General features: G+C 33.4%; 2 protein-coding genes across 2 annotated transcripts; one reads left to right on the forward strand and one right to left on the reverse strand.

The window, feature by feature from the left end:
- The first annotated feature begins 8,889 nt into the window (after positions 1 to 8,889).
- On the forward strand, positions 8,890 to 14,071 carry LOC120277019 (zinc finger CCHC domain-containing protein 7-like). The gene is made up of 9 exons (XM_039283761.1): positions 8,890 to 9,369; positions 9,798 to 9,905; positions 10,105 to 10,197; positions 10,289 to 10,450; positions 11,495 to 11,656; positions 11,759 to 11,875; positions 11,972 to 12,076; positions 12,161 to 12,688; positions 13,580 to 14,071. The coding sequence occupies exons 1-8, from the start codon at positions 9,013 to 9,015 to the stop codon at positions 12,653 to 12,655; spliced, it is 1,599 nt and encodes a 532-aa protein (XP_039139695.1). The 5' UTR covers positions 8,890 to 9,012; the 3' UTR covers positions 12,656 to 12,688; positions 13,580 to 14,071.
- Positions 14,072 to 14,826: 755 nt separating this feature from the next.
- On the reverse strand, positions 14,827 to 21,344 carry LOC120277021 (rhomboid-like protein 15). The gene is made up of 13 exons (XM_039283762.1): positions 21,246 to 21,344; positions 19,703 to 19,868; positions 18,452 to 18,755; positions 18,203 to 18,235; positions 17,985 to 18,076; positions 17,751 to 17,824; positions 17,471 to 17,565; positions 17,316 to 17,385; positions 15,897 to 16,072; positions 15,708 to 15,759; positions 15,566 to 15,622; positions 15,131 to 15,205; positions 14,827 to 15,055 (listed from the first exon to the last, which is right to left on the reverse strand). The coding sequence occupies exons 1-13, from the start codon at positions 21,267 to 21,269 to the stop codon at positions 15,050 to 15,052; spliced, it is 1,224 nt and encodes a 407-aa protein (XP_039139696.1). The 5' UTR covers positions 21,270 to 21,344; the 3' UTR covers positions 14,827 to 15,049.
- Between the last annotated feature and the right edge of the window lie 832 nt (positions 21,345 to 22,176).

Consider the following 22,176-nt stretch of genomic DNA (forward strand, 5'->3'; position numbering starts at 1 on the left):
TCCCCGAGAGAATGGGTTTTATTTCCACAATGGGTATTTTGGGGATTTCACAAGAAGGGTTGTTTTGGGAATTTTAAAAAAATATCATCCACTATATTAATAAATACCTCATATTAATATAAAGTCCTTATGTGGGAACTAAAAGTATACCACTAACCAGTGACTTTGATATAACATCATATCCCAATCTCTTTTGAAAAGTAATACCTTTTATTTATACACAATAATATTCAAATTTCCTTGTCAAAATAATAATAATAATAATAATAATATAAATTATTATTATTATTATTATTCAAAATTATTTGTATATTTTTTTAAATATATATATACATATACCATATGTTTTCTGGGGACACCCCTAAAAAATATATCTAGGAACGTCCACACTATGATGGCAATACTAATTTCGATCTAACCTTCAGAGTTATATTTATAATAAAACAATAATTGTTAGATGATAATTTAATGATTTTTGTGGATGTCTTTAAATTAATAATCTTGTATATATATTATATATTTATGGTAATTAATAATGTTGTTTAGATTCCTTGAATGTTTGGGTTTGTTTTGTGTGATTATTGCTTTTAATTCTTTTCATAAAATTAAATAAAAAATTAAAATAAATAATAGTTATAATGATGAGTTTTAGATTTTGTGAGAATTTGTTTTAGAGAAGTGTGAACAACCACAAGATGGAATTTAATTTTTTATTTTTATTTTTTAATTTTTAAAAGTAGAAAAAGTAACAAAGTACATATGACTGTATAATTATTTTTTCACTTATTATTATAAATCTTCATCGCATAAATTTTACTATAATTATCACTAAAAATGCATTTTTATTCCCAAATCCATATTTTCCTTGAATTATCAATAAAAGTCCAAATTAGTCCTTCAATTTATGTTTTTTTTAAGTTTAATGTGCCATGACTCATATTTGTCAACAAAAAAATATTATGTATGTTTAAATGGATTTTTGACAAATCGATAAGCAAGCAAAGAACAAACATCGATGGAGATGCATCAGTTATGGTGACTTTTTAAGAATAAATTTTTCTCATATAGAACTCCCACATGGACTAAAAAAAATGAAATATAATTCAAAAGACTCAAATTTATGGACAGTTATCAATAGTTTAACCAATAATTCTTGTTTAAATAGAATTAAACTCCCACCATCAACACCTAAGCAAATAAATAAAAAATAATGGCGGAGGGATTTTTTTCCCCACACCATAAAAAAAAAGAAGATGAATTTATATAATTTAATGATTTGTTTGCAATTTTCGTTCATTTATAGGATCAAAGTGCAATTTCATCGTATATTATGAATCTATGATGTTTTGATTAACTAAAAAAAAAAAAGTTTCAAAAAACTACTTAGAAGCTTTCAATAATATTTTCAGCTTAATTTCAGCTGAGATTTATAATTATTTTTTAAAATATATTTAGATAATAAAATATTATAAATATTTTTATGCTTAAAAATTAAGATGCACAGTCTCGGTGCACCTTATTTTATTTATTACAGTTATTTTTATAATTAGTTATGCATCGTATAAAAAAACCAAACTTGCAATTAAGATATGCAACCTTTGTTATGAATTATGATAATTTTCGTTAAGGATAACAACATTGAGACCAATAGCTCAACTTGTAACCTTTTTCTCTATTTTTTTTATTACTCTTTTAATAAGCTTGCAAAGATGTTAATATGAGATAATTTTAATAAAAATATATTTTCTTATGTTGTTAAAAAAAGAGGCAAAATTTGTTTTCAAAATATATTTTTGTTATTAGTGTTATTCACTTTGATTTTTAACAGAATTATTTATCTTCATAAAAAAAAATCTTAATATTATCATGGGATATTTTTAAGTATGATTTACTTGCATTAAAATACCTTTAATTAATTAATTGTTTTTTTATTTTGATTATTTATTTGATTTTGACCTCTGGACTATTAAAATTAGTGGAAATTGCCAAAAACACCTTGTAAGTTTGCAATATTGTCAAAAACACCCCGTTAGTTTTGCACTCCTCAAAAACCCCTTCCTTTTGAATACAATGATTTTTTAAACCCCCCAAACATCTAATAGTGATTGATAGAGTTAATTTGGAATTTTTTGACTGAAATTGTCCCTTGCGTGGGAAGTTATGGCAAGTGTGACAGGGGTTTGACTATAATGCCCTCAGAGTACGATGAGTTTCTATTTGAAAATGAAGCTTCTATTTAAAAATATGAGGTATGAGGTTACTGCTTAAAAACTGAGTTTCTGCTTTAAAAAAATGAGTTTTCTATTTAAAAAATGAGTTTTTGTTTAAAAATTGAGTTTTTTTGTTTAAGAAATGAGTTTTCGCTTTAAGAAAAAGAGGTTTCGTTTAAAAAAACTGAGTCTCGCTTTAAGAAATGAGTTTTTCGCTTAAGAAACGAGGGTTTTGTTTAAAAAAATGAGGTCTCTGTTTAAGAAATGAGTTTTTTTGCGGTGTATTTATCACCCCCAAAAATCTCTTTATCTGCATTGATCTGGGCCAGATGAGACAAAGCATGCGCTCACAATCACGATCACGCTGCATGAAAAATGGGATTTCATGTTCGAGAAAAAGGCTGCAACCTTCGATGCCTTCGCTCGACGACGAGGAGCATGCGGTCTTCCCCGAGGTCAACGACGAAGAAGATGAAAAGAGATGAGGGTCGACGGCGTGGGAAGACGATGAAGACGAAGACGAAGACGGCGAGATCGAACCCTCACTCGGCGCCGCTTCCTCCCTCCGCTCTCGCCACCGACTTAGGCACCATGGATCCAAAACCCCGGAATGATCCCTAACCCTAACCCTATTGCTATCCATGTTGCGGTCTCCGCAATCGAGAATGGTTCCGCTCGAGTTCAAATTGCCTTATCCGACGCCGCCACCGAAGACCTCACCACTCCGACCGCCGAGGAACGTCGCCAACCGGATCGCCAACGCCGATAAAGATTTCTCCTTTAAGACCCCATACGAGCGGAGCCACCTTCGAGATCGCTCGCCGGGATCCGGAGCTCGCAGCTCGGTCGCTCAGCGAGATCGCCGACGATGAGATACTCAATGTCCCTACTCAATGAGGGTCTCTGCTTTAAAAAAATAAGCTCTGCTTTAAGAAATGAGTTCTCTGCTTTAAGAAATGAGTTATCCGTTTATACGCTTGTTTGTCTTTGTTTAACTATCGATGTTTCGCTTTAATATATTGCGCTTTACGCTTTAAAAAAAGTGCTTAAATATCGTTGTTTCTATTTAAATATGTACGAGTGCAACCTTTCGATGCCTTCGCTCGACGACGAGGAGCATGCGGTCTTCCCCGAGGTCGACGACGAAGAAGATGAAAGAGATGAGGTCGACGACAGGGAAGACGATGAAGATGAAGACGAAGACGGCGAGATCGAACCCTCATCGGCACCGCTTCCTCCTTCCGTTCCCGTCACCGACTTAGGCACCATGGATCCAAACCCCTGAACGATCCCTAACCCTAACCCTATTGCTATCCATGTTGCGGTCTCCGCGATCGAGAATGGTTCCGTTCAAGTTCGACCCTGCCTTATCCGACGTTGCCACCGAAGACCTCACCACTCCGACCGCCGAGGAACGTCGCCAACCGGATCGCCAACGCCAATAAAGATTTCTCCTTTAAGACCCCACACGAGCATGCTACCTTCGAGATCGCTCGCCGATCCGGAGCTCGCGACTCAGCTGCTCACGCGAGATCGCCGACGATGAGATACTCAATGTCCCTACTCAACGAGGGCTTTCTGTTTAAAAAATGAGGTCTTTGTTTAAAAAAATAAGCTCTCGTTTATATGCTTGTTTGTCTTTGTTTAACTATCGATGTTTCGCTTTAATATATTGCGTTTACTTTTAAAAAAAGTGCTTAAATATCGTTGTTTCTATTTAAATATGTCACGAGTGGCCAAGATTAATTGGTTTTATATCCAGGATTAATTTATCATGTAAATATTTGTTTTTCTGTTTAAATATTAATGTTTTTTTGTTTTAAAAAAATGAGTTTTATGTTTAAAAAAATGAGGTTTCATGTTTAAGAAATGAGTTTTCTGCTTAAGAAATGAGGTTTGCTTTAAGAAATGAACTCTGCTTAAGAAATGAGTTCTATGTTTAAAAAAATGAGACTCTCTGTTTAAGAAATGAGTACATGCAAAAAGGAATGCAAAAAGAATGAAAAATGTATGAAAAAAGGTTTAAGGGCAATGATGGAATTTCATAACTGCAGGGGTAAAAAGGAAGTGAAACAATAAAGGAAGGGTTATACGGGTATGCAAAAACTCACAGTGTTTTGGGAAGTTTTGAAATTATCGAGGGGTAAACAGTAATTTTCCCTTAAAATTATGAAGATATCATGGAAAATTTGTTTATGGACTTGTACAAATTGACCAATCTAATATAATTTGAGATAATTAATATATTTTATTAATAAATATTGGAAAATATGACTTCAATAATCTAACAAAAACCCTGTAAAACTCCAACAACATGGACTTGATTTTTGAGATATGTAAAGATAACATTGATAATTGAAATAGTTTTATAAAATTTTATTTAAGCAGTCAACTTGTTTAATGTTGCATAATATAGATGCAAATTTATTGCCCTTTTGAGATACACAAGTAGTTACAATATTAAGGAGGTTCAATAGATGATAATTGTATTTTTCATAGGTGTATTTAAATCTAATGCTTAGGTCTTATATTTTTTTTTTGTATAAATAAAAAATTACTATCTTATATATATAGATATATATGTTGGTGGTGGATTCCAACTTTTTAACCTCTAAAATTAAATAATAATAATAATAATATCTCTTATAGTAAAAATGGTTTATTATTATTATTATTATTATTTTTGACAAATATAACAAACACGGTTAATTAGAGTCACATGTACACAGGTTTGAAGATTGGTCATACGGACACGAGGCTCATGTGTTTACCCACACCAAAAAATCTATTATCACCATTTGTAATCATAATAATTTAAGGGTAGAACAATAAAAGTCTTCTGCAATCACTTTATACAAAGAGAGTCATGCCATTGTGTTATTAACGCGTTCGTTTTACTAATCCATTTTACATGCAATATCATAGCAATTCAATAAATAAATAAATAAAACGAAATAAGATAATGCTAACTCCACTAAAAACAACTTTTATATGCATACTATGCTAACAATCATTAATTAGCATTGTTATAAATACATGAATAAATATTTTATATGTGAAAAAAAAAATATTTTAATTTAGTTATGGGAGTATATAAACAAGTTTTACTATTTTTATTAAGGTATATATTGATATATGTGATAAGTGCAGTTGAAAAGACAATCAGATATGAAGGTGCGGCAGTTATAGTGCTTAATGACATGTTAGAGATTTACTATATGAAGCATGTCAATACACGAGCCAATGAAAGACTATCACGTGCACTTAAAATAATATATCTTAGACTAACATACTAAAACCATTGAGAGATAGAGAATATGATTTTTTCACTATGAACTCACTAAAATACAGTATACAATGAATAAACAGTAATACTCTACAGTTTGGTGGGCGTAGCAAACAATGCATAAAACAACATAAAATTTTAGTTTAAAATAAGAGAATAGTGGAAGAAATATACGTGAAGATATAATATTGACACTTAATTTTCTATATCGAAATTGTTTAAATAGTTTGAATCAGAGCATATTTAGTTTAAATCAACAACATTCGGGAGTGCTCAAGTTTCTTATAGTTGATTTGAGTTTTTATATGTTAACAAACAATTGGTCAAATTTCAGGCAGTTGACAGTTAGATATAAAATACTTTTTTTTTCGTAACTAAATAAAAATTATGCAATAATTATATATTTGAGGCGATTATGAGTAAAAATTTTGAATAGAAAAAATTGGTGCAAAGTTACATTTTGGTTTTTCATGGGTGTTACCAAATGTCAATTGGTCACGTCACCCTTTTATCTTTTGAGTAATATATATTAGTTAAATCACCCTATTCAGTATTAATAATCTCAAAGTTAAGCTCTTAAATACTAGTGTCACCTCCACATTAAAATGTTTTTTTTTTTTGTGTTTGACAAATGGAATAAGCACCGCTCACTAAAAGTTTTGTCAAATAGACAAATCTATACATATTATTAAAGTAGATGTATAATTTACTCCAAGAGTATTTCAAGGAATAATTTTATTTTTTTCAATAATATTTAAGTTTTTATTTATATTACTTATAATATCAGTAATTAAAAAATATTAATTACACTTGATTATTTATGTAATAAATGTCCATAAGACGTTTGAAAACCAAGGTATAAAATAATTTATATGGTAGGAGTTGTTTAATTATATTATTTTATATCTGATATGGTCTCAAAACTCCTTACAAAATTTTAAAATCTCCGATGCGAAACCGGGAAAAATGCCTAGTAATATAGTAATGCACCAGTCATCATGGTTTTAAACTCCCAAAAATTTATTATGTTGAGTGAATTAATACACGAGACAATGATAACTTGCTACATAAGCCTAAGCCCAAGATGATATATAAAATACCATAACTTCACAATAATAAATATCTTTTGTCCAACAATTATGGGAGAATGAAGAATACAGCTTTTTATACAAAAGACTAAGTGAACAATGAACGAACTACTTTGCACAAATATTTTTACATTATTTTTTACGGTGTTACATAATATTGCTACAACATCGATAGTGAAGGCCTCCCTCTCCCTCCTTATTTACAGTCACATGCCTTTTTTTTCCCTTGTGCTAAGCAGTGTTTGATCTCAAATGTATTTATATTTCACCATGGTACAGTGAAAATGTTTATTCAAAGGATTCAATAATCACACAAAGATTGTAAAAAATTGCAAGCCTGTCAATCATCCTCATCCATATCACTCACGTTTGGTTTAAAAACGCCCAACAATAGTGACAAATTTTTGATTTAACAGTAAAAAGCCTAAGTAATAACATTGTGCCAAGTAGCATAATTTGTTCCTCTCCAAGGTTGATGGATCTCAATGGGATTTGTTGATATGCTTGTTGTGTGGTTTTCCACTACCTACATGTTTTAAATGCAAGTGTATTATCTATTTATCTATCATGACAAATGTAAAAGAAAGTTGAAGCCAAAAAATTGAAAGTTTACACAATAAAGAAGAGCAATTGTTGCCATAATAATATAACAAATATAAGATTTAATAATTTCATTTGATCTTTATTACCATTTACCTCAAATTAATTTTTTACATGAATAAATGCTATAAAACATGTTATTTGCATATTTTTAGAATTAAAGTATTCTAAGAAATGCCTTTGCTTTTATACATGACCAAATATATATAGCATACTTTTTTTAGATAAGTGGAATCCTTAATTCATTATCTATAACTGGTGGTCTTTGTGCTATATATATTTTTTTTCTTTTTTAATTATTTCTTTAGAATCAAATCTTTGGAAATCATTTAGCATGCTATAAATTTGCCTACTGGTATTTTAAGTGAAGCAAATTTAATTTTTATCCTTTCTTTCTTAAAAGCAAAAATCTTTCCTTGCTAATGTGCCAACTTATGTGCATAAAGGAGGAAAATGCAATGGTAAAAGTTGTTACTTGGACTATTAGACATGCCACATAGATTGGCTATTTAAATTTAAGTGCAACATAATTTTAAAATAATAAATAAAATTTAAAATTATGAAGATTTTTTTTTCATAGTAGGGGATGATAAACCATTTTTAAATTTTGGAGTTTGGAAGAAAAATGAAATACTATTCTAATATCGGTAGGTAGGAGTATTTTATTTGTGAGCTTGTCACTTTGATTAATAATAAATAATAAATAAACTATTATTTATTATGATATAAAATAAATAATAAACTAAATTACATTGCAAAAAATCCATTTAATCTAATAATATAGAAAAGACATCACCAACGTCATTTGGGTCAATTGTTATCGGGTTTTTTACATAGGGTGTTTATTTTGGGGAAGACCCGGATCAAACATTATGTCTTGTGGGGCACGTGGGTTAGTGTTGAGTTTTGCTCTCTACACTTGCATGTCCCTAAGTTCTGGTGTTTATCATTTTTTTTTTTTAAAACATCCATTTGTCACTTTAATTTTTAATAATCAAGATTTTTCTTTTTTTTGCCAAAGTGAAGATTTATGGTTTCTTTTACATGAAGTACTTATTTTCTAAACTAAACAATATTCATATTTTTTGAGAAATTAATAATTCAGCTCTTCTCATAGAATAACCTGTGTGGAGGGGGAAAAGGCATTGATTTTTTTTAAATAAATTAAATTATTTATTGTTATAAACTCATCTAATATATATATATATATATATATAAGCATTATTGCATTCGGCTCTTCAATAAAATTATGATATTTTTGTCCATATTTATTCATTAAAAAAAGATATATTTTTAGTTTTAAATACCAAAAATAAGTTTGCATGATATTGTAATCATCGTTGACTACAAATAAATATTTGTATTCACTACAAAATTTATTTTGTATTAAACAGAGGTAGAGACTGCAGTCAATATACCTCTATTAACTTAAAAAAAAAATCTAAATGGATGCGTATAAATTGAAAATTAATCGTTTAACCATGCATTCTCAATTGTGAATGAAGGTTTAGGCTGCCAGCCGAAATTTAAAAAAAATTATTGAACTTGAGATTTTTTTTTATTGTTGTTCCCTATAATTTTTAATCGTGGGAATTCAACAAGTGTTAATAATATAAAAAATAAATAAAAAAAGTATAAAAAAATTAAATAAAAATAAATAAATAAATATAATAAAATCTCTGGTATTATTTCGGCTGCGGCCCTTCGTGCTCGCAGATTCGTAGATCCACAAAAAGACATCGTGGATCTGGAAAACAATTTCTAGGGTTAGGGTTTAGCCGCCGGAGGGTTTGTCGTTGTTGAGCTTCATCTTGTCCGGAGATTGTCAATGGGGCCGCGTCGTAGATCGAAGGGGAAGGTTGATCGGGAGGCGGAGGAGGAGGAGTTGGAGGAACGGGAGGCGAGGTCGGTGGTGGTACTCACTAGCAGCGATGATGAGGAGGCGAACAAGGATCTGAGCCTTGAGATTGTCGAGAAGGCGAGGAATCGCAAGGGCAAGCGGCTGTTTCCCACCGAGGATGATGGAGTAGCCAAGCGAGTTCCGTTGGTCGAGCTCTCTTCGGCCTCTGATGATGGGGTTGGCGGTGAGTTGGTAGTGCCGGAGGAGGAAGCGGAGGAGAAGAAGAAGAGGAAGAAAAGGAAGAAGTCCAAGAAGAGTAAGGAGGTCGTGGAGGAGGATGGCGCTGTGAGTATACTGCTTTTGATAAATCATTGAAAGAAGTGAGAATTAGCTTGTTTTCTGCTCTTCAGTTTGTGAATTGTCTCTGACTTCTACAATTGGTTGAATGAAGAGGGCTGAATTCATATTCCGTATGCTATAATGTCTTAGAAATTCATGGACATTGGTATATATCTTTTGAAATTTTAGCTAGTCGTTGGCATTGAAAAAGTTAGTAATTTTACTCTTGTTCTTTAAAAACTCCAATTTCTATTTGCCATCCCTCTTCAATCATGTGTTTTGTAGGAATATTGCTTTTAAAAAAGGGTTTTTAGTGCAATCAAGGCACTTCATTATGCAAATAATTCTAATTTATATTTTTGTGATTGATTGTGTTTAACAAATAGCAATTGATTGGAGTGAACATTGTTGATATGTATCCTCTGCGGTTGTAGGCTGAAATGCTTGTTAAAGGGGAAGAGAGTCAAGAGACACTGGGAATGGCTGATTCAGTGCATACTGGGGCTAATGGCGCTTCTGACCTAACTGCTCTTCCTGAACTTGTGAGTATGACAGCCCCATCAGATTTATCTTAGGTGACATGGAAAATTTGATAGCAATCAGCAACTTGATGGCTGAGTTATTCTTTTCTTATAGCTTTGTGCATGTGTTCTTTATAGATGAGCGAATGCCTTTGTTTTTTTTGGACAAAAACAGATGTGAAGGCTGTGACATGATTCAGATGTTTCTTTTTGGCTATAGGTGAATGCTCATAGGAAGGATGATGATCCATTGGTAACTGAGGATTCGCTAACTAATGAACCATCTGACAATGTGATTTTGCGGAAACTTCTTGTAAGTCTCAAGTGTTTCATTTTGTGGTGATCTTTTTTGGTTAAATTTCTTTCATTGGCATAATTCAGCTCATTTTGTTACTTTTTATCAGCGTGGGCCTAGGTATTTTGATCCTGGAGATAGCACTTGGCAGGGAAGTTGCTTCAATTGTGGGGAGGAAGGGCATGCAGCTGCTAATTGCACTGCAGAGAAGCGGCGAAGGCCTTGTTTTGTTTGTGGAATGTTTGGGCATAACTCATACCAATGCACCAAGGTAATCTTTCTAATTATCAGACTAATTTTTAGTTCCGTTTGCGTTTTATTTGTATTTTGAAGGTTCGGATTCTTCAATCATAGCCTTGGCTATATGTTGAATCATTTAAACTATGATACTGTAACTGTTTGGCCATATAGAACAATTGCCTTTTGACTATAAGATAAAGGAGCAAATATAGTGCAGAAAGAAGAAGAAGATAGCACCAACTTGTGTATCCTCTTTTGAAGGTCAAGTTTGGCAATTTTGATGTTCCCCTTCACGGTTTATGTATAAAGTGTATGGATGATATAGAAGTATTGTAAACAAGAGATATATTGCAATAGTCCTCCATAAGATGTCGGTACTGGATGTTCCTGCAGCACCCTGTTCATTGACAAGCTTAGGTGCATCCTCGGGGTTGTTCAGCTTGGCTTTGAGTTGAATTTTACATACCTAATCATTTCAAAACTTTGAATGTGGTTGATGAACCCATTTATAGCCACTCATTGGTTATAACCCGGGAATACTGGAATTATATCTCAACTAGTATGTTGTCTTGTCATACTGGTGGGCTATCTATAGTTATCATGTTGTCCTGTTTCCATGTCTGACTGTAATGAACTGTATATTACTTGTGTGGTTTATAGAGCTTTTTTCTTCTATTTTGTTACGATGGTAACAGATCTGTGACAAGCAACCTTGGGATTATAACAATTTTTTTCATCTATGACTTTTAGGTTTAGATTTAGATTTTTATGGCATGACTTTTAAGGTTTATATTGGCCCTCACGTATGATCCTTTCCTTCTAAATGGCGTTTTGACCCAACTTTCTTGAAAAATATCTTCTTGTGCTTATCATTATTATCTTTTTAACCACCATCATCATTGATATGTCCATTTAGATACTTCATGACAAGCATAAGGCCAAGAAAACATGTGAAGTTACTATAGTAGTATTTCATGCTTTAGTGAATAAATTTGTTGCTTTGTTTGTTTAGATAATTTTCTATGTCTTTAGTGTTGTTGTTTTGGTTTTAACCTTTGTTTCTGGTTAATTTTAGGGGCAAGATTGTTTTATTTGCAGAAGAAGGGGTCATTTTGCAAAAGATTGCCCAGATAAACATCAGAGGAATTCTCATGATTATAAGATTTGCTTACGATGTGGTGATGCAGGACATGATATGCTAACATGTAGTAATGATTATGCACCTGAGGACATGAAGGTGCATACCTTTTAATCCAAATTATCATTCTTTTCTTTTTGCACGAGAGCGATGAGAAATATCTAACCATTGTATTGGGGTGATTTATGCATTTTGATGTAGGATATTCAATGCTATGTCTGCAGAAAGTTTGGTCATCTTTGCTGTGTTGATTGCAAGCAAGAAGGATCTGGAGAGGTTTTTTGCTACATTTGTGCTCAATCTGGGCATACTGGTGCAGTGAGTCCTCCAAGCGACTCAATTGTGTTCATACATTTGATTTATTTGTTCTCAACTTTGTGGGCGTCCTGTATTTTATATGCTCTATTTTGTTAGGGCTGCGCAAAACAAAGTGCCGCTGATGTTGACGCATCACCTAGTTTGTGCTACAAATGTGGTGAAGAAGGTCATTTTGCACGGGGTTGCACAAAATCTACCAAGGTGACTTTGGTGATGTGATTTAGCTTCTTTGAAGTCTTTGCTGTTTAATTTTTCCAGCATTAATGACTTGCCAAAGTTGTGCAGTCAGATAGGTCTGATAAGTTCATGGGCAAATTGCATACTCCTCCTCGAAAGTTTTCTTTGGGCGAATCATCAACCACCTCTCGGAGATTTGCTTCTGGTGAGTCTTCAAAGCGATCTCAGAAATACGTGGAGGACAAGAAAGGATTCCAATCAGCACCTCATTATGCTGGCAAAACACATAATAAGCAAAGGGTGCAGCATGAAGGGAGGTGGAATGGAACACCTAGGGTGTCAAGGTCAAATGGTGGTTGGACAGTTGATGGTCCAGGTGAAACGACAAAGGGAAGGCATAAAGCCAGTGGTTGGGTGTCTTCTTCAACATATGGAGAAAGTTATAATAAGAAGCAATTCACACCATCTAGCGGGCATTATTCTAGTTCTAGGTCATCTCCTAGGAAACACAAATATTTCTCAAATTCTCAAAACTCAGCCAGTAGGCATGGGCTCTCAGATTTTAGATCTGGCAGATCTCAAGGTCATTATGGGAGAAACTAGTGGCAAAAATGTTCTTAACAGCTATATTTGAAGGTACTGCTGAATAATTCCTATCTTGTCCATTTATGCGAGTTCAATTCACTGTGCTTAACAAATATATTGGCATCTTTAACTCACGTGTTCCATGTTGGATGTTGTTATCCCAGCATGTTCATTGTTTGTCATTTTATTGAATGAGTTGAGGTGCTAGAGTTACCAAAAGTCTTCTCTTCATTGATAATGGTCTTACAAATGTCACTTATTTGCACAAGGCAATAAACTTTTCCTGACTGCAAAATATTGTTTCAGGTTTAATTTATTCTTTTAACAGCCAATGGTTCATTACATGGACTGCTCATGTGTAGTGTAGACCAATCAATAGCATGCAATTGCACTTTGTGTTGTGGACATTAGCCAGTTTTTTTAGCATTTTTGCTCTTACACATCATGCCTTCACTTTTGACCTTTGGTTATTATGTGCTAGATTGGCTATTCCGTATTTCTCTTTGTATCCTTTATGTTTAATATAGCATGAAACATTGTACAAGATAAAGTGCCTACCCTATTCAAAATCTGTTCTTGGTGAATTGTGGTGATAGGAACACATATGAACACAAGATATATACTACTGGGGCCATAAAAGATGAGAGGCTTAAATCTTTTTGTCTTCGGCAGACTAAATTTGTGCTTATTTTAAGTTACCAACTTGTAGAAGGAAATTGCATTTCAAATTTTAGTCTTATTGAGTCTTGAGTATTTTTCTTGCCCCACATCTTCGTACATTTTTTTTACTTCTGTATGTAATTTTGGAGTGGTTTATACACTCTTTTGAAATCTCTCAGCAGGTTTCTGGTTATTTATTTATTTATTTGTAGGGTCTAGTTCTGGCATGTAAAGTATTTACAAGGTATGAGGTTGATGTTCTAATGGTATTTTATTTTTCAGATAATGGGGGCTTGCAAATCTGCCGTTACTGATATGGAAAGAAGGAAAGCCTTTCCGGTTCATTGTTGTGTACATGTAAAGTAACTTTGCATTTGTATGCCTGAGTTCTTTAAAATTTATTTTTCTTTGAACTTTGGTGGAACCCTTCATTGAAGCTGATTTTTGGAGAATGATAGTGATAATACTTTGTTAGCGTTTCATGTTATGCTGGTGTCGCTAAATGAAAAGACAGCTCAGGGAGCCTGGTGCGCTTAACTGCTAAAATTCATTGCTGGCATGGATCTATTTCTTGAGTTCAGAGGTCTGTGTCATGACTCATGACCAGAAGATGGTTCATCTGGTTTAGCCAGAGTAGTCCTAGCAAGGTTGCCGCGGATGATCTAAATGTAGACTAATGTCTTTGTGTCACAACTTTGACATGCCACTTTCTTTTCTGTTCTTTGTATGTTACAGATACTCTGCCCAATAAAAAATTAGTCAACAATTCTTGTTTAAGAGGCAACATTACATAGAATGGATTAGGGATGGCAGTGGGGTGAAGGCGGAGTGGCCCGTCTCTTATGTATCTTGCCCTATGCTCTGCTTTGTCTATTTTTTTAACTTCTTAATATCATAACTGTCCTGTGAATTTTTACACTTGCACCGTAATGCACTCACTGTGATGCTGTGATGCTTTTACTAGAGTTAGAGATAAAAAAAAAAAAAATTCACTATTATGAGTTCATTAATACATAAATTTAATCAAAATATATAACTATTATTTACTATTATAAATAAATAAATATAATTATATTTATTTTGACTTATAAAGTGAAAAATGTTAGCATTTTTTTGTATATATTAATATATAGGAGTATATATGACGGATAGGGTCAGAAAGCATGGGTGAGTTCAATTTTTGCCATCCCTAGAATGGATGATGTGTTTGTTATGTTTTAGGCATACAAGGCGGCTAAATTATCTACACAATTACATATAAAATGTATTATACTGTTCATGAAATTTGGCATCCAAACGTTCAAAGGTTAATGATTTTACTTTTTGTTGGTCATTTAGTCTCAATTGAAATAAACTGATCCCTTGCAGTACAATTGCAATAATGCAATGCAACCATGGGGCCTTGGAGTCTCAATTACTGCAAAATGAAATTTACCTTACACAATTGCCAATAACATAACAAGTTCTTTCGGCTGGTCTGTTTGTTGTGCACATAAATTTCAATATTTTCAATTATCAATTCAATCAAATGGCAGTAAATTATTTATTTATTTATTTTTTTTGTGAAGATTTTTTGTTTCTTGGGTTCTTTTCAACTCAATTTACATCCTCTTTCAGTCACATTATCATCAACTACAATATAAGAAATGGTCACACTATGGATGGAGTTTACATTACCATGCTAATCATCCAATGAGGTCCATGACAGGCTTGGTGCTGCTGCAGCAAGTTTTGTTCAACATTCCTCATCACTCAACCCTGCAAACATGAAATAAAAGAATGGTCATAATCAGTTAAAACACCCAGTGAGATTAAACTCAAAGTGATACATGCCTCCTGACTCATAAGAATTTCAATTGCTACATTTGGGTCTCCATCAGCTGCTGCAAGGGCTACTTCTGCCTGAGTCTGCATAAGTGAAGAAGATGAACACTCTTGTTATCAGGTGGGTGTCCAACTTTAAACAATCAATGTCTCTAGACTTGAAGAGAAATTAGCAGCAAATGGGAGAGTTAACAACGGAATGGATATCCAACAAGAAATAAAACCTAAGCTAGGATTGGATTCAAACCAGTAATATATCTAGCTTATTTTCACCAAAACATTGATCAATTTTCATTTCGATTAATAAACAATCAATGGTGTGGCATTGGGGAGAAAGGCATCCATATATAATAAAGAAAACTAGGAAGGGAAAAATGTGACAGTAATCAATGCTATCTGATCACAGGATTGCATGAAAACTGAATAAATATATTTGTGAAGGACCTTTTCAAAGCCCATTGCTACTAGCTTCTTGAGCTCTTCATCAAAGCTATCAGTAGCCTGTTTCAGATGTCAATCATCCATGAGGGCACATAATATATTAATGAGAACATAACCATACAAATTAATTATCGAAATAAAAAACCTGGGTATATGCGGCTAGGCTAGCAGCTACTTGAGTATCCCCGGTTAGATTCCTATACAACAAAGCACAAAAAGTCTCAACAGAATTGGCAGGGTGTGTTGGGTGGGGCAGGGTAGAAACATAAGAAACAATCAGTTGAACTCAATAAAGTCAGAAGAACAAGGAAAGGGAACACCAAGATTGCATTACCTTGCATCTGATGCCCTTGGTCCTGTCATCAAGGGTGTTTCAGAGGGATGGCTTGTTACAGAATCATCTAAAAGCCTAGTTTGTAGACCCATATCAGGTTCAGCTGCAGATGCTGACTGATTATGTGTAGAAGCAAGTGTCCTCCCCCTCCCTGGAAATCTGGGGTCTTGAGTTGACTACAAAGTTTTGAGACCAGAAAATTATACATTAAAGGGTAAATATGAGATGTACATAAGGAATATCAGCTCATAAGCACACAAAAATGAATACCATAATCGTAGATTACACAGTTCTGTTAGTTATTGTCTTGTAAATAAAGTTCTACCATAACAATTTCAAGCAGACAGCAAGACAGCAAGTATCATGGAATAGGAGCATAAGGCATATCAAAAGTTATGAACAAATACACTAAATTCCTTTTTTTTGGAATTATACCAAATCAATGTTAGCATGCAATATCAAAGTTTAGTCTTCTGGTAAATAAATAATTAGGTTTTTGACTAATGCAATTTTCCAAGGAAATTAGAAACTTACAGCAGCAGCGGAAAAACCCAAATTATTCAATAGCTGTGATCATGTTGAACAAAGTATAGCCTTGATAATTAAAATGAAAAAGAAAAAAAAAATTCTCAATGACCTAACACAAGTGCCATTTATAAATTAGTTCCATTATTAACTGTTATCAAGACAGAGTGACTAGTCAAGAGAGGAAACAAACAATTGATGGCCATCAAAGACAACTGCCGAGCATAGCAATTGAAACAAATATGTACCATATGAAACTCCTATTGAAGCCTATTTTTGCCAATCTCAACTAGAATTAAATAATGTCAACACCATCCTCAATAATAAGCATTTGTCATTGGGTGCAACCTCGTAGTTAACAAACAGGCATATCCTCAAGAAAATGAGCTGACATTCCTTCATTGACCCAAAGAACTATACAAAGATCAAGCCAAATTTCGATGGTTCAAAATGCTTAATAGTTAATACACACATTTTACAGCTTCTTCATGTGTTGTATGCATCCTTTAGAGATCCACATGCAATTTTCCTAATGGCCTTAATAGCTCCCTTTTGCCTTTGTCTTAATTAAAAACACTCTACATAGCAATACTTCAATGAACTCACAAAGCCATAGTTGTATGAAGTTGCATATTGTAGATTTATAACCAAAAAATTTCTGAAATGTATTAATGTAGAAAAAACTCATGTCGTATGTTAAATTTATTGATCATGGTGAATAAATTATAATTGTTATGATTTCAAATCCAATAGTTGCAGTTCTACATAAAAAAGTATCCCTGCAATGAGAAAAGAATGTAGTTCAATGGCAAATATGCAGTACGAAGTATAGAATTAAGTATCATTAATAAGGACTCTCAAGTCACAAAAGTGCATTGGATGCTAACTAGTCACCTGAACTGTGGTTTCCCTTCGTGGCATCCATGAAGAAAGGTTCCTCCACAGGGATCCTGAAATAATCCCACTGCACAGAAAAGAGAAAAAAGAAAACTCAAGATTAAATACTAAAAAATATGGAATTGGCTGTAAAATTAAGAACTACAACATACCTTGATGTCCCATTTGTATATGAGTGAGTAGGAAGGTTACCATATGTGGTCCCACCGGTGCACAGAATAAATCCAGGGCGTCTTATACAAGTTGACTGATAAAACATAAAACAAGTTTTCAATATTCGGCATAATAAAGTTCTGCAGATGCACAGGCTGCCAACATCTATATCATGATCTGCCCCATTATCATGCATGCGCAATTTATCTTCACAAAAATATAACAGCATGTTCAGACATGATAACCACAATAAAGTAGTAAGGAGACCATTCAACTTACAAGCAATGAGGAGCTCTCAATTGATGAATAGAATGATGATCCAGGCAGCAAGCAGTTGAACAATCCATAAGTGTCTGAGAAAGAAAAAGCCTGCCTTGATTATTTTATTTTCTTTGTATTTCCATCAAGATGGTTAAAAGTGTGCTTGTCGATCCAGGTATGAAAAAAAGAAAAGGGGTACAAAAAGAAGAAAAGAAAAAAACAAGAAGATTTAGAAGAAATGGGAGCACAAACATGCAAACCCTGACAAGATGCCACACAAATGTCCCAGTAATGATACGTTTGTCGCTAGCAGCTGGATCAATACTAATAGAATAAAGGGATACCTGCAAACAACAGTTACTTAACTTTGATATAGTTTTCTATTTCATTACTAAAAAAATTACAACTTCTACAAAAGCAATATAGCTAAAAATGAAATGGCAATTATGTAGAATGATTACGATACTCACAACTTTGATGGCACATTGAAGAGGCCAAAAACACTGCACATAGAGGGCAGATATCAATAGACAGGAGATTCAAAGAAAACAATAAAAAGTTGCACAGCATGACCAAAACTAGACATGATTGCAGATAACTGCATATCAAGAATAACAGTAGGGCAGAAACATCTACACATCAAAGAACTGAGCAGTCCATATGAAATAAATGAAATAATAAATACACAGAATTGTTTCTCTATAATTAAAATAACAGACCTTCTAGATTGGGCTCCACTCAGGTTGGTCTCAATGACAATAAATGAAAATAAGATTCCAGAGAACCCTATCGCACACTCTTGCATTAGATATAAGGTAGAGCTAATAGGATTGTGCCCCACGACCAGAGCAATGATAAGGTGAAAAACGGCATTGCTCGTAGTAAGCAAAAAGATAAGATACAAGAGGCGAACAGATCCCATGATCCGTTCCAATTCTGTGCCAAGAGGTACCAAAGCCAACATATTGAAAACAACATGCAGTAGTGATCCATGGAAAAGGACTGCTGTATAAATCCTGTATACTGGAAAAGGAAACAAAAAGCGCATTCAAACAAAAAATTCTGAAAAGGCTATTTTCATTAAATGACAAGAGATCAGATAGACATCATAAAACCATGAGATAAATAGTAAGGCCATCAAAATTATTCCAAATAATAAGATCACAGGATAATTCTATAACTGCTAATAAAATACTGAGGTAAATCATATGATATGGGAAGATCCCATCTGAAGTTATGGCTGGAGATCATGCATTTCCTTTATTGCATTTAAATACTCTGTAACATATTTATAGTCACCCATATGGTAATTTTATGATGCAGCTATATGCACTTCCTTTCCTAAGGTAGAGAGAATTCTGTTTGGAGTATGGGACCTAAGAATGGCATATTTTGTGTCAGGTCATGGATTACTAAGTTTATGGTTTGGTTTATGTTGAGAACGATATAAATAAGTAATTCACACAAAAATAGGACTAACAGAAGTTTTACACTAGCAGCTCATGAGCTTGGAAACAGACAATAAAGTCTAGCTAGTCAACAGTTGGCCATAGTTTCCCCAGATATCCAATACCTAAGTTTTTTTGTTTTTTTTATTTTCATTATCATTTTTTATTTGTTGGATATTTGGCAATTCATATGGCAATTCATATGGCAATGTAGCAGTGTCAATGAACTTCAAATTGTAAAAACATGTCAATCTTAATCAAGTGAGATATATCACAAACTTCCTTTTAGGTCTACAACAAGTTATACTAGCATACAATGCAACAATTTAAATACATATAAATGAAAAATACACATCATGCTTGCTTTTCAGGAATTTACATCATAGATGTTTATCAACACTTAATCACTCGACATTCATGACATTGTGTTATGGTGACAGTGATCGTGCCGTGCCAAATTTGCACATAACTTTTCATGCTCATTGCCTTGCATAAGTATAAACAAAAGAAGTTGAGAAATACCTTGGAATCCCGAAACCACTTTGGATGGCAAGAAGCATATCTCATAAAAGGAGTCATAACCGATAAGTAAACAAACCAAGTAGATAGCTAAACAAACAATTACTACACCGGAAGTGATGAATGGAACACCAGCCCACCACTGATTGAGCCTGGTAGGCAATCCCGCCTAAGTCATCAAAATGCAAGAGTTAAAGAAAATAAAAAAGACAAGGAAATGTAAGCCCAACAAACCAAAGGAAATTAAACCATATCTTAACAACATCAACATAAGAATAATAGCATCAAATGTTTATTTACAATGTCAAATAGATAACAGAGTAAATACATGCATGCACATATAATAAGAACTAATCAACATGCTACTTGACATTCATGAATTCTAGCTAAGATCCATATACATGGATGGCTGTTTTTCAAAACCTAAGTTCACAAAAATAAAGAAACAATTGGTGGGAAATTATATCATTGAACAAGCATTTTCCAACTAAAAGCAAAAAAAGAATGGCAAGTTCATGACTCACAAAATACACAATCTAATCCAATACCATGTAGGTCCTAAATGAGGCATTAAGATCTTAGATTCTAGCACATTCTTTTTGCTTGATCTCAACCATAACTCATAACAAATTGACAGTAAAGAAGCGTATTGTTCAACCAAATATCAAAGAGAGAAAAACAACCTAAACCTAAAAGAGAAAAATATGAAAAACTTAAAAAAAAGGGGTAAGGCTTCATTTAGGGTTTATGGTTTTTGGGGAATGTAATTACAATTTTTAAAACATGGATCTGCTGTAAAAGTGCTACCATCCTAAAAACAAATATATACCTTGAGTGTAGAAGTCTATGAAAATAAATATGCTATGATAAATCCAAACTTCAGAAGATCTGAAGAATCTCAAAGAGGCCAAACCAGCAAAAGACTGAAAGCCTTTTTCTCGACAATAATACCACCCTCATCAAAATAAAATTTAAAAAGTTCGATACACAAAGTGCGAAGGACGACAAGAAACTCCCTTCATCTAGAACAGACATTCCACCATTTAATCCCCAAAATTTAAGTTCGCAAAGGACTATGAAGCCAAGAATCTATCAACATAATAGACATTTCAAACTCATGTACCCCAGCAAAGTGCATAAACACAACCTATATGCTAGACATTGTTCAATTAGCAAAGTCATTACCCTTGCCAATGCCATTATAATCAACAACGCTGAACCTAAAGAAGGTCAAAACTCCAACACGTATTGCTCAAACACATTCAGCAGACCTAAACCACTACCTCAAAACCCTAATCCATCATGAATACCATCAAATCATCTTCCAACTGATCACACACGCCCTAATCCCCGAAAAAACCAAACAAACAAGAAAAAAACACATAGATTACCCAAAATCACATCTCTATGCGTGATCACAGCTTCAAGAATAAAAAATCAACGAGAAATCAATCGAAAACAACCTCAAATACAAGCATTTCAGCAGAGAAAATGGATGAACGAATGGATCAGAGAGAGATCTAGGGATTGCTCTTCCCCTTCTTACCTCGGTGACAATGTTGGGCCTCATCTCGAGAACTCGAGAAACTTTCTGAACTTTTCTTTGAATCCACTCTAGTTCTCACCGATGGGTTTTACTTTTATAGTTCTTGAATTGAGGGGTCTTTTGCAAAATTTACTTCAAGAATGGACTATTTCATTTGGAAAATATTTCTCTACTTTTGACACCTGAAAAACAAAATTATAATTTAACTTTCTTAACATAATTATAAAAATACATAAAATGAAAATTTATGGAATGAAAGTAAAGGAAAAAATTAGTTTATTTCTTGTATCAAATTTATGTTTTTTTTTTTTTTTGGCTTTTTTACACTATAACCATTATTTTTTTAAAAAAATTATCAAAATAACCCTACCCAAAATATATTCACCAAACTAACCATAAAACCATCACATCAACCCCATCGTATCACCTAGGGGTGAGCAAAACCAGGTACTCGGCCCGGTTTTTAAAACTGGATAGGGTACCCGATTTTTCGGATCGGCAAAAGCTTGACCCGTATCCGACCCGATTTAAACCGGATCGGGTATCGAATATCCGGTTAATTTTTTTTGATAAATCACTCAACTTTATCGAAATATCAGTTTGCTCACCGAATTTTGGTTTGTTTTAAAGTGCTCACTAAAAGTCACTAACCATTTTCACAAACTAGTCACTCGCTGGATTAACATCATCATTTCAAATGACGCGGGAGGCTTGCGATTGGGTTTTTCGGCCGCCACGTCGCCTAATGACAATGTTAATCCACCGAGTGACTTGTTTGTAAACGATTAGTGACTTTTAGTGAGCACTTTAAAACAAACCAAAATTTGACGAAGAACCGATATTTCAACAAAGTTGAGTGATTTATCAAAAAAATTAACCTCGAATATCCGGATCCAAATTTAATTTTCATCTACTCCATAGATTTTTTTTA

Source organism: Dioscorea cayenensis, chromosome 15 (assembly GCF_009730915.1).
Source record: "Dioscorea cayenensis subsp. rotundata cultivar TDr96_F1 chromosome 15, TDr96_F1_v2_PseudoChromosome.rev07_lg8_w22 25.fasta, whole genome shotgun sequence".
NCBI lineage: Eukaryota > Viridiplantae > Streptophyta > Magnoliopsida > Dioscoreales > Dioscoreaceae > Dioscorea > Dioscorea cayenensis.

Bases quoted from the DNA above. Each gene is read 5' to 3' on its own strand.
- LOC120277019 (XM_039283761.1), top strand. From the start codon at position 9,013: ATGGGGCCGCGTCGTAGATCGAAGGGGAAGGTTGATCGGGAGGCGGAG. The intron at 11,657-11,758 runs GTGCATACCTTT...ATTTTGATGTAG, and splicing joins ATGCACCTGAGGACATGAAG to GATATTCAATGCTATGTCTG. The intron at 12,077-12,160 runs GTGACTTTGGTG...AAAGTTGTGCAG, and splicing joins GTTGCACAAAATCTACCAAG to TCAGATAGGTCTGATAAGTT.
- LOC120277021 (XM_039283762.1), bottom strand. From the start codon at position 21,269: ATGAGGCCCAACATTGTCACCGAG. The intron at 18,077-18,202 runs GTGAGTATCGTA...TGTTGTTTGCAG, and splicing joins TTCAATGTGCCATCAAAGTT to GTATCCCTTTATTCTATTAG. The intron at 17,386-17,470 runs GTATGTTGTAGT...TTTTCTGTGCAG, and splicing joins TATACAAATGGGACATCAAG to TGGGATTATTTCAGGATCCC.